The 16,064-nt window shown below is 43.6% G+C and overlaps 1 protein-coding gene across 1 annotated transcript; it reads left to right on the forward strand.

Moving 5' to 3' along the window:
* Positions 1-9,799: 9,799 nt before the first annotated feature.
* Positions 9,800-11,403, forward strand: LOC123125347 (auxin-responsive protein SAUR36-like). The gene has a single exon (XM_044545864.1). The coding sequence runs from the start codon at positions 10,822-10,824 to the stop codon at positions 11,245-11,247; it is 426 nt and encodes a 141-aa protein (XP_044401799.1). The 5' UTR covers positions 9,800-10,821; the 3' UTR covers positions 11,248-11,403.
* The last annotated feature ends 4,661 nt before the right edge of the window (positions 11,404-16,064 follow it).

The following is a 16,064-nucleotide window of genomic DNA, read 5'->3' on the forward strand; positions in this document are numbered from 1 at the left end:
CTTGCTGTTGATTAACAAGGTGTTGTTTTTCATAGTCAGTGCACACAAGAGAGCATAAATTTCAGTAAGGAGAAGCTCAAAGCTGTAATGGAAGAAGAGGCAGTGCTAGAGGAGGGACATAATAACAGTGATGACTCTGAGGCTGCTGCATATGACAGTGATAACAATCCTTTCTGCATGGAGAAGTACAGGATAATTGAAGACACAGAGATAATTGAGGGGAATAGACTAGCAGAGCAAGAAGTTGAAGATGAAGATGAAGATGAAGATGATGAGGATTCAGAAGAGGAACAATTACATTATGAGGGTGACACTGAGGTTGAGGACTTGTTTGAGATGGAGGAGGAGGAGCAGGAGAAGGAGAAAGAGGATGAGGTCAATGTTGTTGCAACAGAAGAAGCACCAATGCAAAAACCTCCAAAAAAGAGGAAGAAGCTGGCAGTTAGGAGAGGCCCTACTACTAGGACACATTCAGTGTTGGAGGAGGTGCAACCTGATTTCATTCCTTCATCAGATGAAGAAGATGATGGGTTGCTGTTTGAGGATGATGATGATGGACATGAGCCAATGTCCTTTGTTCTACCTAAAGGGAGGAAGAGTAGGGCCAAGAAAAGGAAACCAAGGATCTGGTACAATGACAAACTTGAGCAACCACATCAGCAGTTATGTCTGTACATGTGCTTCAAGAATCAGCATCAATTCAGAGATGCTTTGTTGAGCTTGCACATCACACAGGCCAGAGACTTCAGGTATCACAGGAATTCAGACCAAAGGATCACTGCCTGTTGTAAGGAAGAGCACTGCCAGTTTTGCATAGTTGCTGCAGTTATCAAAGGGGAGAAGACTTTTGCTATTAAGAAAATGAGGCTGGAGCACACTTGCCCTAGCAGCACTGAGTCATCAAGGATCAGTGCCAAGTGGCTTGCAAAGACCTATGAGTCATTGTTCAGGTCTGATCCAACCACCAGCATACACACTCTAATTGACAACTGCAATGAGAAGTATGGTGTTGATGTGCCAAGGCACATGGCCTATAGGGCCAAAAACCTTGCTGTAGAAGCTGTGCTAGGAGAGCACAAGATTCAGTATCCCAGACTTAGGGATTATGCTCAGACCATCATGGATACAAACCCTGGTAGTAGAGTTATAGTTGCAACAGTTACTCCAAGACCAACTACAAAAATACCACATCTAGGACCAAGGTTTCATGCTATGTTCTTCTGCATAAATGGAGCAAGGGAGGGATTTCTCAATGGATGCAGACCATTCATTGGTTAGTAATGCTTTATACTTCTTTCTCAATGGATGTAGTGGTGCTTTATAGTTCTTAATACTTAAATATATAGTTTAGTAATGCTTTGTAGAAGTTTAAATTGTTCTTTGGTTGCAACAACATGTGTTGATGGATGCTTTATTAAGCTCACCACTGGTGCTCAAATCCTAGCTGCTACTGGAAGAGATGGGAATAATAATATTTTTCCACTTGCATTTGCTGTTGTTGGACAAGAGGACACAGTTAACTGGTGTTGGTTTCTACACCAACTGAAGATATGTCTAGGAGGAGAAGTTGGCAAATTTGGGCCTTATACTATCATGTCTGTTATGTTATTGCTTTTGTGTTCTTCTGCATTAGCATGTTATGTTCTAGATGTAATAGTACATCAGCTAAGTCTAGCATGCTATGTGAACAGGGGTTACTAAATGCAGTAAACCAAGTTTTTCCAAACTGTCATCAAAGATTTTGCCTTAGACACCTCTATGCAAATTTCCAGAATGTTGGGTTTAGGGGGGGAGATCTTAAGAAATGCATGGATAATGCCAGCTATGCTTACAACCAGCACAAGTTTAACATTGCCATGAATAACTTGAAAAATGAGAGTGAGGAAGCTTGGAAGTGGCTAAGTGGAATACCTAAGCACACATGGGCTAGGCATGCTTTTGACACTAACTGCAAGACAGACTTGGTTGTTAACAACCTGTCTGAGGTGTTCAACAAGTACATCCTAGATTTTAGAAAAAAACCTATTAGGACTATGATTGATGGTATCAAGGATAAGCAGATGGTGAGGTGGCATAATAACAGAGAGAGGGGAAAGGCATCTTTGTGGGAGATCACACCACATTATGCTGAGAAGCTTGAGGTGGAAAAGGAAAGGGCCAGATTCTGCAAACCTATTCAAGCTGGTGTAAATCTTTGGCAAGTGATCAGTGGGCAGCAAACACATGCTGTAAACTTGGAACTCTCTACATGTGGCTGCAGAAAGTGGGACCTGTCTGGCATACCATGCAACCATGCAATATCAGCAATTAACAAGGCAAAAAGATTTCCAGAGGACTATGTCTGCAAATTCTTCAAAAAACCTTTTTACCTTGCTGCATATGAACCAATGATATATCCAGTTCCTGGTGAACATGATTGGACAAGGACAAGTGGACCAGACATAGAGCCACCCAAATTTCATGTGAAGAAGGGAAGAAGGAAAGAGAAGAGAATAAAGGGCAAATTTGAGGTTCCAAAACCCAAGGACAGTTCAAGAATGGCCACTATAACATGCATCAACTGTGGGCTCCAAGGCCATAGGTACACCAACTGCAAGCAACAGTTGAGACCAGAGTTGGCTTTGAGGAAAAACAAGCATGTGGTAAACCCTTGTGAATTGTACTTGCTATTTGGTCTTCTTTCCTTCTATGTTTTTTGTGCTAAACCTAAACCCTAAACTATCATGTTTCCTTGTATGTTTGCAAGGCACCTGCAAGATCAAGGAATGAAGATACTCCATCAGGATCACAGCAGCCACCAGCAAGGTCTGCTTCTGCAAGAACTACTTCTACAAGATCTGCTAGTGCAAGATCTGCTACTGCAAGATCTGCTAGTGCTAGATCTGCTACTGCTAGATCTGCTTCAAGAACTGCTAGAGGGTCAGCTAGTGCAAGTGCAAGATTTGCAAGGCCTTTCACTGCCCCAAGATTTGCTGAAGGAGCTTCATCTTCTGGTCCTTCTACTTCTGGTGCTCCTTCAAGTGCCACAGGGAATTATACTCGTTTGATGTCATACTTTACTGCCAGTGGTAACTTATGAGTGATAGAATGTTGCTACTTTAGTCTGAGTGGTGCTACAAAACTGATGTATGTTCTAATGGATTGCTAAGTTGAGTCTGATGTGAACTAAGTTGAGTCTTATGTGAACTGCAATATTTGGTCATTTGGCACTTGTGAACAACTCAATGCTTTTTGTGTTGTTCACTTGGCATTTCTGAAACAACTCAATGCTCATTTGGCTTTTGTGAACAACTCAATGCACATGTGTCAAGAAACCATGCATGTACTGGATGATACTGCCACAATGGCCACATACTTCATTACTAAGATGAACATACCAAATATTGTTTACAAAAACACTAACTAGTAACACCTGACACTAACTTGCAACACCTGACACTAACTTGCAAAGATCAACCTGACCACAACTGACACTAACTTGCATCTCTCCTTAACAAGGATCAACCTGACACTAACTTACAAGGATCACCTGACCACTACTAGCATCTTCAGTGCCAAAACAAGCTTGAGTCTAAACCACTGACACTAACTGCAGCAGCATCTTACTGCACCAGCATCTAGCTCTGCAGCAGCATCTTGGCTGTCACCAAACCTACCACAAAGACAAGAAAAAGAAAGACAACATTCTGATATTTGGCCTTCAGTGCATCTAGCTCTGCATTTTTCTCCCTGAGCTGATCTTCCAAAGCCACCACCTCTCTTCCTCTTTGAGCTTCAGGCAGAGCCACAACTGCACTGTCATCTTCAAACACACCAACACATAGCATACATACTGGAGTTCAACATAACCATAGATTCTTACAGCCATAATTACTAGATTCTTACAACATTAGCTAAAGACCATAGCATAGTGGAGTTCAACATTGTTCACAACTACTACATCCATACATTACACTTAACTAAACCACCCTTCACAAAAGATTAGCAAAGCCTTCTATCAAAGCAACTTATATCATGATAGGTATGCTCTGCTTCATCTACCCAGATCATCTTCATCTACCTCATTCCTTCAAGATGTCATGGATCAACTTCAACTTCTCTTTGCTCTTCTCCAGTGACTTCAACTGAACAGCAAGCTGTAGCTTTACCTCATCCCTGCGTTTTATCAGATTCTCATGTCCCCTCTTGAGATCAGACATGTGAAGGTTCAACTGCACATTCTCTTCTGTGACTTTTTCCAAAGACTTGGTGAGCTCATCAACCTGGATCTTTAAATTGTTGTTGCCTTCAGCTAGCTTTTCCTTCTCTTTCAAATGATTCATCTTCATGTTTCTAATGACAGTGCCTTGAGCTTCTACCAGGTTCATCAGCACTTTGTACTTCTCTTTCATCTTGAAGTTCTCTGCCTCTTTCTTCTCCATCTCATTCTTCATGGCAGCCACAACTGATGCACTGGCTCTCTCATCTCTCTTCTCCTTAGCTTGCAGAGAGCTGAAATCCAACACCCTGTCCTCCTGGGCACTGAGAAGTTGATGGACATCTTCAACTAGTTTGTCATAGTTGGCATCCAGATTCCTTTTCTCTTCTTTAAGGTGGTGGATAGTAAGTGAACTTTCCAGGTTATCCTTCCTCCTAGCAGTCTTGCTGTCTTCAAACATTTCCCAAAGCTTCAACAATGCATTTTGCATTGTGGGAGGCCACTCTGGGTCAACCCAAGCAAGGAAACCACAATTGACAGCTTCCTGCAATATAGCAAACACTTATATTGTTACTCTCTGAAGAATTACCATTATGAAAGGCACTTTTAAAAAATGAACTAACAGCTGCAGAACTACAACCTATACATGTGGCCAACTAAACAATGCTACTTCAACTGCAACCTATACTGCCTCAATTAAAATTTAGCAACTACACTGCCTCAATCAACTAACAGTTTGCTTCATATCATCAGTACTAGTGAACATAGCCAACTAAGCTGCTGCCCATATACATATTACAGTGAACATAAGCATCAAAACTATAATCATCAGAACTACTAATAAATAACTAAACCATAAATATATTACATTGAACATAGCCAACTAAGCTATTACAGTGAGCATCAGTACTAGAAGCATCAAAACTACTAAGTGGTAAACTATGTGCTTCATCATTAGTACTAGTAACTATATTACAACTATATTACAGTGAGCATAAAGAGAGCATGAATCTTACAGGCTGAGCACAAACTAGAAACCTCCTGCCCGTCTCAAATGATTCAAAAGCTACACGGCGCTCAGTTGGCAGCCGATGCTCCACGCAGAGCCCCTCTGGTGCATTCTCCAAGCCATTGTAGTCTTGGTCTTCAATGCTAGCAGGAATCTACAGAGAGCAAATCCTCAAATCAGAAAACCAGATCATCAAATCCGCAAATCCCCAAATCACCTAACCCTAACCCTAGCTCTACCACTGACCTGATAATGCATCCCGTCGGAGGAGGAGGAGATCTGCAGGCCGGACAAGTTGTCGCTGCTCTCATCCTCGAAGACCATGGCGCGGCGGCGGTGGCGGACGCGGCGGTCTGCGCGGCGAGCGGCGGTGGCAGCGGCTGGAGAGACGAGGGCGATGAGGCGAGGAGAGGGACAGAGTGCGGCTGGCTCCGGCTGGGTTCGACCGGACCCGGCTACATGGAGCGACCGAGACGGGGGCGATAGTTACCGAGCGGGCGCGCGCGGGTAGGCCACCGTGGCACCTGACAAGTGGGCCCGGTTTGTCAGATACATGGTCAATACGAGCTTATACGGCTGTCAGACCGTTTTGCAACACTTAGGCTTAGAGTTGGCACTGCATGGCAAAAAAAATGACTACTGGTACTGATTCGTCACAACGTGCCAAAGTGTGGTAGTGCCTTGCAATTAACTCTTTCGTCGGTGCCGATTTTCCTGTTCTTTCTAGAGTCATCCTGCGTGTTATCAGGCTATAAATAGGCTGCTTCTTCTCTTGTGGTGTTGTCCGTGGTCTCATTGCTATCTTAGTACTTGATGGTTGCTCCTTCATCCAGTCGTGAACTCGTGATGGTCTGCGTCGTCCTGGCCGGCCTCGTGGCTCGCGTGGTCTTGCGGTTGGTCGTCGCGGTGGTTCTGGGCGTCGTGCTGCTTCTGGTGATTCGCCGGACAGGCCTACGTTTCCTCATTGTCGCCCGTTTTGTCGGCTTGGTCGTCCCGCGCGTGGTTCGCCTTCTTGGCGTGCTTGCTCCGTGCCGTCTCCTGTTTCGGTGGATATTGCGATGCAATCTGGTTTGTCTCTTTTTTTTTCGTCCGATTGGTTGTTGCTGTTTTTGTGGATTAATTGTTGTGATTTGTTGTTGCAAGCAGGTATAGTCATGCTTCTGTTGCGTCTCGCAGGGAGGAGATTCGTTTGGGCAAGCGCCCTGTTGATTCTGCTCTTGGTTTGTGTTTTTGGCTCGATGAAATTTTATTTTTGGCTGTTGTTTGTTGCTACTTAATTATGTGGTTTATTTTGTATTTACAGATGTATCTTTCTGCGGGTCGGAGGCGTCTGGACGTGATGTTGTTGCTGCTGCTGCCTCTTTGCCTTTTGTAGACTATGGTATTCTCTCGTTTTTTTTTTTAAGTGCGGCTGGGGTTATCATTTTATTGGGTTGGGATCCGTGCGTGGTTTGCCGATGCGGTTGGTTGCATGGGACATGCATGTTAGCCGAGTGTGTCCTCGTGGTATTGCGTGTGTGGCGCATGTACGAGTGGTGCTGCTATGTGTACTCCATAGTGTACACGGGTGGATACGTGCATGGGCCATGCACGTGTGTGTGTTTGCGTTAGTTGTACTTCGTCGTGTAGAAAGTTACAAAAAAAAATGCTGTTTGTGTTAGTTGCACCTCGTCGTGTAGAAAGTTAAAAGAATGCCCAACCACCGATGCTGGGCCCATAGTAGCTTACAGAACGTACCCAAATCAAACCCAAAGGCGACTCGGGCGGCTGATCGAGCCCACTAACGGGCCCAGCAACGGGGTCCAACGGGGCACTAGGGAGTAGTAACAGAGGAGTTCGAAATGGGGGGCGGAGGCAGCTATTTAAGTCGCTCCTTGCGCCCCCGCCCCCCCCCCCCCTCCGAGGTGGGACTAAACAGTGATGCTGCCCCGCGCGGGCGAGGGGAGGGGGCGTGGGCCGGGGGAAGGGGACGAGTGGCGGCCTGCCTCTATTGGGCCGAACTGGGCCGACCGGTGACATCACTGAATACGGTCTATTGAGCCCTGCCGAGGCTGGTGCACCCTGTGGCGTACCCTCGTGTTTGCGTGTATGGTGCATGCATGTGAGCCTGGTGCTGTTAGGTGCACCCCGTGGCGTACCCGCGCGTTTGCGTGCATGGCGCATGCATGTGTGTGCGCTGTCGTCGATGGTGTGTGTTTTCGATACGCAGGGGTTAATTGGACTGTGTTTTTTGATTTTGGTTGTGGCAAATTTTTGTATTTGCAGATAATTTTGTTCCCAGTGCTGAGGAGGCTACTGCTGCGTGTGGTGCTTTCTATTTTTCTGATTGGTTGTGTGGTCCTTCGGTGGTTACTCATCCACGTGTTGTTCCGCTTCGATGTGCGGGGCCTTCTTCTCGATCCGTTCCGTTAGGTTGGTTGCTACGTACGTGTGATTATGTGACAAAATATAATATTTTACTGACTTTTATGTTCTTTTTTTTTAAGTTTTGCCCACACCGGTCGTCCATGTTGTCGATAGTGATCGTGTGCGACGCAAGAGGAAAGTTGTGTCCAGTTGTAGGAAAACATATATGTAGAAAATTCTAGAGTACGATTTAGTCATATGTGAGGGATTGCTTCAGATATACTCCTTGTTTGGAGCACACATCTTTGTCAGGGCTAGGATTGCGTCCGCGTCTGATTTAAATAGTCGGACTTGGTCTCTCGGGTGACGCACCTGAGCGGCGATATGAATGAGTACTCACTTAAACCGAAGAAGATGTCATCGGACCGATGTGTTTCATGGGCCCAACGGTTAGTGATGTGGCTGATGTGTCCAGGCATAACCATATCTGCCCCACATATGGGTTAGGCACAGGGAGCCGGTCATCCCGGGCGTTTGGGTTGGGCTTAGCGGGTCCGGTTGGATGACAATTTGCTGTCCGGGCAAGCCGCCCGAACGTTTGTGGTGGATATGGGGGCTTCGATTGTAGATGCTCTAAGGCCGCGTTTGGATTGTCGGTTTGGAGCCCAAACCCCTTGTAAAATACATCTCTGGTTTTTCTTTTTGCTCTAGACCGCAAATTGCGCTTGGATGGTCGTGTTGGGACAACAACTAATTGAGGGTGCCTCTTGCACGAGCCCCTGAAGGGTCACTTTTGGTTGGTTGAGAGCGCGCCATTTGTCGCACTCTCAGCCGGCGCCATGTGTCGTGTGGGAGCGCCCTCAGATTTTTTTTTCTGTGTGCGTTTCAGGTTTCAGATGGTTTTGTCGGAGTTTTCTTGCCTTTTCGTTTTTCATGGTTTTCCATAGGTTTTGGACAGAAAAAAATATATTAAAAAACATTTTGGGTGGGGGGGGGGGGGCAAACACGTTTTATTTCCGAGAAAGGCACAACTACACCTCTCTGAAAGGAAAAAAACAAGGATTTTTTTTCTTTTGCGAGGGGCACAGATTTGCGTCTCGTGGAGGTTTGCTTCCGTAAGAGACACAGTTATGCCTCACGAAAAGGAGGGAAAACGTTTTTTTTTCTACAAGAAGCACAGATTTGCTTCCGAGAGACACCGTTATGCCTCACGAAAAGGAGGGAAAACATGTTTTTTTTCTACGAGAAGCACAGATTTGCTTCCGCGAGAGACACACATGAAAAAAAATGGGAGGAAAATCATGCTTCTGGCTCGGGGTCTTTTTTCATCCTGTTTTTCCCGGGTGTTTTTGTGAAAAAAATCGTCAAAGTTTATGAATATGGGATTCAGTTTTGAAGATGTTTTTGTGAAAAAAAGTTTGTCGAAGTTTATTAACATGGCATCCCGTTTCAAGATGTTTTCGTGAAAAAAGGTTCCTCGAAGTTAATTAACACGGGATCCGGTTTCAAAGATGTCGACACGAAAAATCTAACGGTGAAAATGATTCGCGATTTGAAACCACGGTTTAAGAGATAAAATATTTTGAATAAACGAATCTAAGAAAAAAAAAACTTTTACAAGAGGTAGAAGTGAGGAATCCTCATTTCAACTCCGACTCCCCCACTCCAGTCGTTGCTTTTCTTTATGTTACTTCGGAAGTAGCTACTTCAGCTTTAGCCACGCGAATTCTCGATATTCCTTTTTATTTCTCATCAAACGAATGGCATCTTCTTCTGGAAATCCTAGCTATTCTTAGTATGATTTTGGGAAATCTCCTTGCTATTACTCAAACAGACCTAAACAACTCACTTTTCGCCCATGAACAGTTTGTGTCGATGGATTCGTATGATCAAAAACTTGAGATAACGGGTATGTGCCAAAAAAGATCTTATAAGTAGTTATTAATAAAATTGAAGTTGAAGTTGGAGCATCGTTTTGGGCTTGAAAAACTATCATTCTGCAGCTTACACCCGGAGAAACGCTACACTACTGGTCGGTCAGGGGCTCCGAAAAAATTGACTAAAAATACGTTTCGGGCCCGCGAGGCCGACACGAGAGGCGCTTGAAAACACCCTGAAAATGTGCGCAGCCGGTCGCCCCACGCACGCAGCATTGCACGTTACGTGCTGATGACTGACCGACTGACAGGTGCAATGCACTTCACCAGCCTCCCCTCTAACCCCAACTTTTCCAGAGCTTGCAAATTCAGACATTGGAGCACATCAGTTGTGCACCATCTGTCGCAAGCTAATTAAGCCAAGCACTGAAGTCCCAAGGAAAGAGAGCCCAAACACATCTCTAAAATGTCTACAAGTTCAGCCAAAAGGATTGGAGAAGGCAGGACAACGACTCAATGGCGTGCATGTCCACGAGTGCCACGACATTCTTAATTAGAGAACTACGGTTTTCCTCTTCTGAATCATTCTGAAGAACTGAGTCCAAATACTTGTGTCTGAGAAACCCAACCATAACGGGTAACGTCGCATCGAAATTGTTATGCATACATCTGCTTAGTCAGCTTGGAAATGTGATATAACTGCCACTTTCAGAGGACACAAAAGGTGGCTTCAGAACAAGTTTGCTTCCTGTCATGTAGTACTACTGTACCCAAGAGATGTCATGTACTCATGTGAGATGCCGGAGATCAAACAGATCATGTGCTAGATAGACCGAGCACGAGCTTTTTTGACTCGATGTTCACAAAGAACAAACTGATACGGGTGCATGAACGACTCGCACATCACAATTTCAGGTATCTGTCAGAAGAAGCGCCTAGAGAGTGGAACCAATCGGTGTCCACCGAAATTGTTCAATCCCTCAAGCTGGAACCCATCGCTGTCCCCTCGACTCCTTGCACACTGCCAATAGCCATGTTCTCGACACGCCTCATGTTCGCTACGCGGTACGGTATGGCAGCCGCAAATGATGAGAAAGCAACTACAGGCTCTGGCATGCACCAAACATTTTGCCCCATCACAATCTAATCCAAACTAATCATATGCTGCAACACTGCATGTGCTGATCCCATGGTGCCTTGTCCCTTGCCAACTCTTCTCAATGACAGCTCCACTTCACCATGCATCACGATGTCCTTCCCCTCGCCACCTTGTCTATAAATTCAGTAAGCTGCTGGCTCAATATCATCACTTGATCAGCTCATCCGTCAACTGAGAATTGCAACATCCATAGCTCATTCCTTGAAATTCTCACAAGGACCAAGAACCAACCATGGCCGGTGCGAAGAGACTTGCTCAATTGGCAAAGAAGTGGCAGAGGGTGGAAGCACTCGGGAGGAAGAGGCTCACGGTATCAGCCAAAGAAGATCAAGATTGCTGCGCTTCTGTACCAGCCAAGGGCCACTGTGTCATGTACACGGCTGACGGGAGGCGTTTCGAGGTACCCTTGGAGTACCTCAGCACGACTGTCTTTAGCGAGCTCCTCAGGATGTCCCAGGAGGAGTTTGGGTTTGCAAGCGATGGCAAGATCACACTGCCTTGTGATGCTGCAGTGATGGAGTATGTCATGTGCTTGCTCAGGAGAAACGCCTCCGCCGAGGTCGAGAGTGCATTGCTGAGCTCCATGGTGACGCCTTGCCACCACACTGGCTGTGCGATGCCTACTGTCGGAGCCAGCCAGCAGATTTGCTGTTTGTAGCTTCTCAAGAACATGCATGCAGAGGCCCTGATGATGTCCTCTGTTTTGAGTACTTTGCCTGGGTAGTGTAAGATAGTTAGACAGTAGATAATAGGAGCAGGAAAATTGTATGTATAGCAATCTGATCATCAATGCAACAAAGCAGCATTATGGCCACCAGCAGTATGATATGCATTCTTCTCTTAATTACATTTCCGTTTCATATCTTGCTCCACAGAGAATACACAACAAGTTTCCATGCAATCTACTCAATATAAGCCAGAACATTAAAAAGATAAAAAAGTTACGAATTAGTGAAATGACCAGGTGATACAGGGGCCATTCTAATGATGAATCCTATGGAAAATTATTGCAATGCCATCAATCCAATAAGAAATGAAGTATGACAACAAACACGAAAATGGAATAGAAAGCAGGGTTTACTCCACAGGTTTTAATTTGTACTAGCAAAAGTGCCCGTGTGTTGCAACGGGAGAAACAAATTATCATCCCTAGTGCTTCCCTCCTTGTTGCCACTTCTTTTCTTTATTATCATGTCAGTCACGATGTTCACTACACAGCGAACGTTCCACCTGAGCTTGGAACCAATACAAAATTTCATCGTCTGCATGGAAAGACCAGCGAACGGTCGCGTTTGAGATCCCGGCCACATCTGCACAATCTAATGCTTGCGCCTTGTGTTTGTGTTATCCGGATTTACATGGTAATAGTTAAGTACCAGTCCGCGAAGGACACAAACAACCACCAAATTTAACTTTAGTTTAAAACGATCAACACCTTTTTTTGCGGGCTAACACGATCAACACAAAAAACTGTGCAGGTTGCAAGTTAGAGGTCAACGATTTTTGCCTCATATCCTAGACGGGATGGCGGGTTTGATTTGTTGGGCCGGGTTGCACGGATAGGTTGGCAGGGCACTATGTTTTCTATTGGTGGAATGCTACACGGACCAACGGGGCAGAGGCCAAGTGGCCCAGGACAGATGATCGGTAGAATAGCCTAGCTCAATATGAAAAATGCCATGGACATACGAAATGGGAGGACCAATAAGATTATACCTCCATTTATATAAATATAAAAAATAGTACAGATGCCCGTGGGTTACAACAGTTGAAACAATTGACATAAATTTAGCGGGGATTGTATGCGCAAATATAATGTTCAATGTGTTATAAATTTGGCGCAAATTTAGTAAGGATTATAAGTGTAAGAAAAACATGTCACATTCTGTTGCAACGAAAGAAAAAATGGCATGAATTTAGTGAGTATCAAGCACGAAAAAGACGCCACATCGTTTTATTCATAAGATATGAATGGGGCACTACACGCCTGCCATTGATATCCGCACCTCCTTCAAAAAAATCTGTAATTGCCATTTATTTACTTTCTTTCTCTTTTCTTCTTTATTTATCATGCAATTAGTGTCTATTTTATTTATCTTTGTTTCCTTATATCATGCATGTGAGGAATCCAAATTGCCGGCCTATTAATTACTCATGCGACTAATATGGCGCTCACAATAATTACAGTCTATTTCCTGTCTCCTTCTTTTTTATTTCTCATGCAAAAATATCTATTTCCTTTCTTGCCGACTCTACATAATTACCGTCTATTTCCTTCATCTCTCTCTTTTCTTTCTTCTTCCTTCTTTATTTCTCATGTAATTAGCAATTAATGTCTATTTCCTTTCTTGCTGGCCTAATTATGCATAATAGCTATTGCTCTCCCCTTCATTTGTTTCGTTAAGGACAATTCTTATTCATGCCATATTCTTTGCTAATTTCCGAAGCAGTAGCCTGCTTCCCAATGTCTGTACCGTCGGCCGCAGCAGTCGGCCGGCCTAGCACGCCCGGGCCCATTGTTTCGGCCCGAGTACGCGTGGTCTTCTATTCTTGAAAGGCCAGATGCCACCAGACGCCAACGTTAGCATACTCACGAGTCTAGCCTGTTCGGTATGATGCGTTTGCACACACCCAGCAGACCAAGGATCGAATCCACGCGTTGGCCAATTGTTTTATCGGTTTTTTTATATTCAAACACACGCACACACAAGATCCGGGTGGGCCAGATCTAAAAAAACGACGCCCAACAAAAGAACCGTTAACTACACATACGAAAAGGCTTATAAATAGTACCACCTCGGATAGCGAAAATAATATAGGTGAAAAACTGAAAGCGTATATTCACAGGAAGAAAGCGTATTGTGACGGTGAACCCGACAAAGTCAATCCGTGCTTTATTATTAACTAGCAAAAAGGCTCGTGCGTTGCAACGGATACAAAATAATAAATGATTAGAAACCTAAACAATATTTATCACTGAAACAAAACCTTGCAAGTAGAAAAACAATATTCAACAAAACCTTGCAACTAGAAAAACAATATTCCGCAAAACCTTGCAAGTAGAAAAACAATATTCAAAGTACTCAACATATTTAAAATGATATCCATTCTCAAATAGAAAATATATTCTGTATTAAATCTATAATTTACCGCACGCATCTTCAGGCTCTTTTCTCCTCTGTACTCCCTATTATTGGTTCTCTAGTACGGCAAAGCATCTGTTCTTGGTTCTCCAGTACAGCGAAGCTCCTGCCGCTGATGATGTGTTGCTCCTAAGCTCATCGAGATGGTTTGTCGACCCTTCTCGCCGATGAAGGTGCATGTCATACGTACATGAAAGGAAAAACATAGTCATTAGCGGGTATAAGGGGAATTGTTGAGATCAACCAAATAGTCTACAACAAATGCACAACTCGGTCATAACCGGGTTTAGGCGAAATGGTTCCTAGTATATGCATGTCAATTGCGATAAATCAACCTGATGAAAACAAAACATTCTCAAGTACGGAGAATCCGTAAATACGATGGGCATGTATCCATGTTGTCTCAAAGTGCAGAAAGTTTGTTCTCCTTATTCTTATGTGCCATTTTTCCATCATTAATCTTCCTTTGTTGTGCAAAGATGCTTCATTAAACATTTTTATACCAATGGACTCAAGTAATCTTGATAACATTTGCTGCAATACCTACAGTTATGAAATCATACTTGAGGTCAGAGGACTATATCTTCCTGTGATTCGTTGCAAGATGAAGACATAAGTAAAAAAATACGGAGTACATGGTATTGAAGGATATCATCTTTACATCTATGTGCTTAGACTAAAATTAGCCTTCTAGAATTATGTTAGCCTCTATACTATGCTAGTATGCCTCCAAGCGAAATCCATACATGGCTAGTCGCCACAAGATACTTGTATAAGCAAGAGTTCGATCATCACTATTCAGAATAACATGCTCAGTTGTATTGCGTGCAGAAATTTTTCTAACATGTGTAGTTGTCAATCGCTATGACACATTAATGATCTCTTGGAAAAAGATGCAGGCATATCACACATCAGGTCACTACAATGTGCCCAGGCTTCTTGGCTTTTCTCCTTTTCCTCACAAGCTCTAGATAATCACTTCAGTAAACCAATTAAGGAGTTAACCTCTAGATAGTTAAACATAACTTTGTGATCTTCAACTCACTGGTTACTTTGTAAGGTGATAACATAATATACATATGACTCTCAGATCAATACTTTGCTACAACAACATAATTGACATAGCAATCCTCATTGCTGCATTCTTCCTCACGCACCACTTCCATGAGAAAGACATGCCACGGTTCTGTTTGGTAGATACCACCGTACTGGTTTATTTTTTCGGAATCCACTAAATAGAACACAAATTGAACAAACAATAATATTTCACATTTAATCCGTCCTTAAGTAAGGCAGGAGTACTTTTGATTTACTTCTAAACCAGAAGGCAACAGGCAATCAAGGATGTCCGCCTTCTTCAGCCACCATACGATCCCATGTTTTCAATCTCTCCAAAATATTCTGAGAACGAACACTGAAAGAAGAGTTCCTTCAGCAAAAAGGAGAACATGGTGATACAAAGAGTATGGTTGGGAAATTGCACCGGTGAGGAGCACCAAGGCACGAACCTAACCCGTGCGTTGCAACAGGAGAAAGGAATAATTGATTGATCCTTTTTTCATACATTAATTCGAAAACCGGAGATAGCACTGAGATGGTTGGTGATGGAGATGGTGGTCATTTATCTAATTATCGGATTCCAAAACGCTCAAACAAGGTGGGGCTCTAGCCCAACGTTCATGATTCAGAAAAAAAACACCATGATCCATTTTTTGCAATCTAATTAAAAAGTTAAACCTCCCACTTTCAGATTGTTTGTATACAAACATAGTGCACGTACTTGTAAAATTGATCGATGCAAGTTAGCTACAAATCCTCCTCCAAATATCTTTATTGTAAGTATGTAACAGATAACACATCATTCCTAGAGCCATTGCAACGGATCTAAGTTCAACCAAAGAATCCTTGAATGAACATCCTACGCTGACAGTCGGACACTATGCCAGCCGCGTTTCAGATGCCTGTATTTCTTTGCTTATGAAATATATGTTTATGTATACATTTGGAACATACATCTAATCTATCACCGAATTATTTAGATTGATTATTCTACTGTCTCCATGCCATTAGTAGTTTAGTACTTGTCCCAGGCATTATTTATTGGAACATGTGACATGCATGTGAAACATAAACTTGAAGCAAGAAAGGAGACGGGCTGGAGATTAAGGTGAGGAATATCTGCTATATTGTTCTACAACTTGAAATTTCTGCTAATCCCCAATGAAGGGTGAGCCAAAAAAATGTAAAGAAGATGAGAAATATCACCTGCTAGTCGCCAACTCCTTTCTCTCGATGTGCCTTGGCTGGCAGACACGGCATGCGAAATTTCCAC

The sequence above is a fragment of the Triticum aestivum genome, chromosome 5D, assembly GCF_018294505.1.
Source record: "Triticum aestivum cultivar Chinese Spring chromosome 5D, IWGSC CS RefSeq v2.1, whole genome shotgun sequence".
NCBI lineage: Eukaryota > Viridiplantae > Streptophyta > Magnoliopsida > Poales > Poaceae > Triticum > Triticum aestivum.

What these genes read in the sequence shown, in the direction of transcription:
- LOC123125347 (XM_044545864.1), top strand. Translation starts at nt 10,822, where the DNA reads ATGGCCGGTGCGAAGAGACTTGCTCAATTGGCAAAGAAGTGGCAGAGG.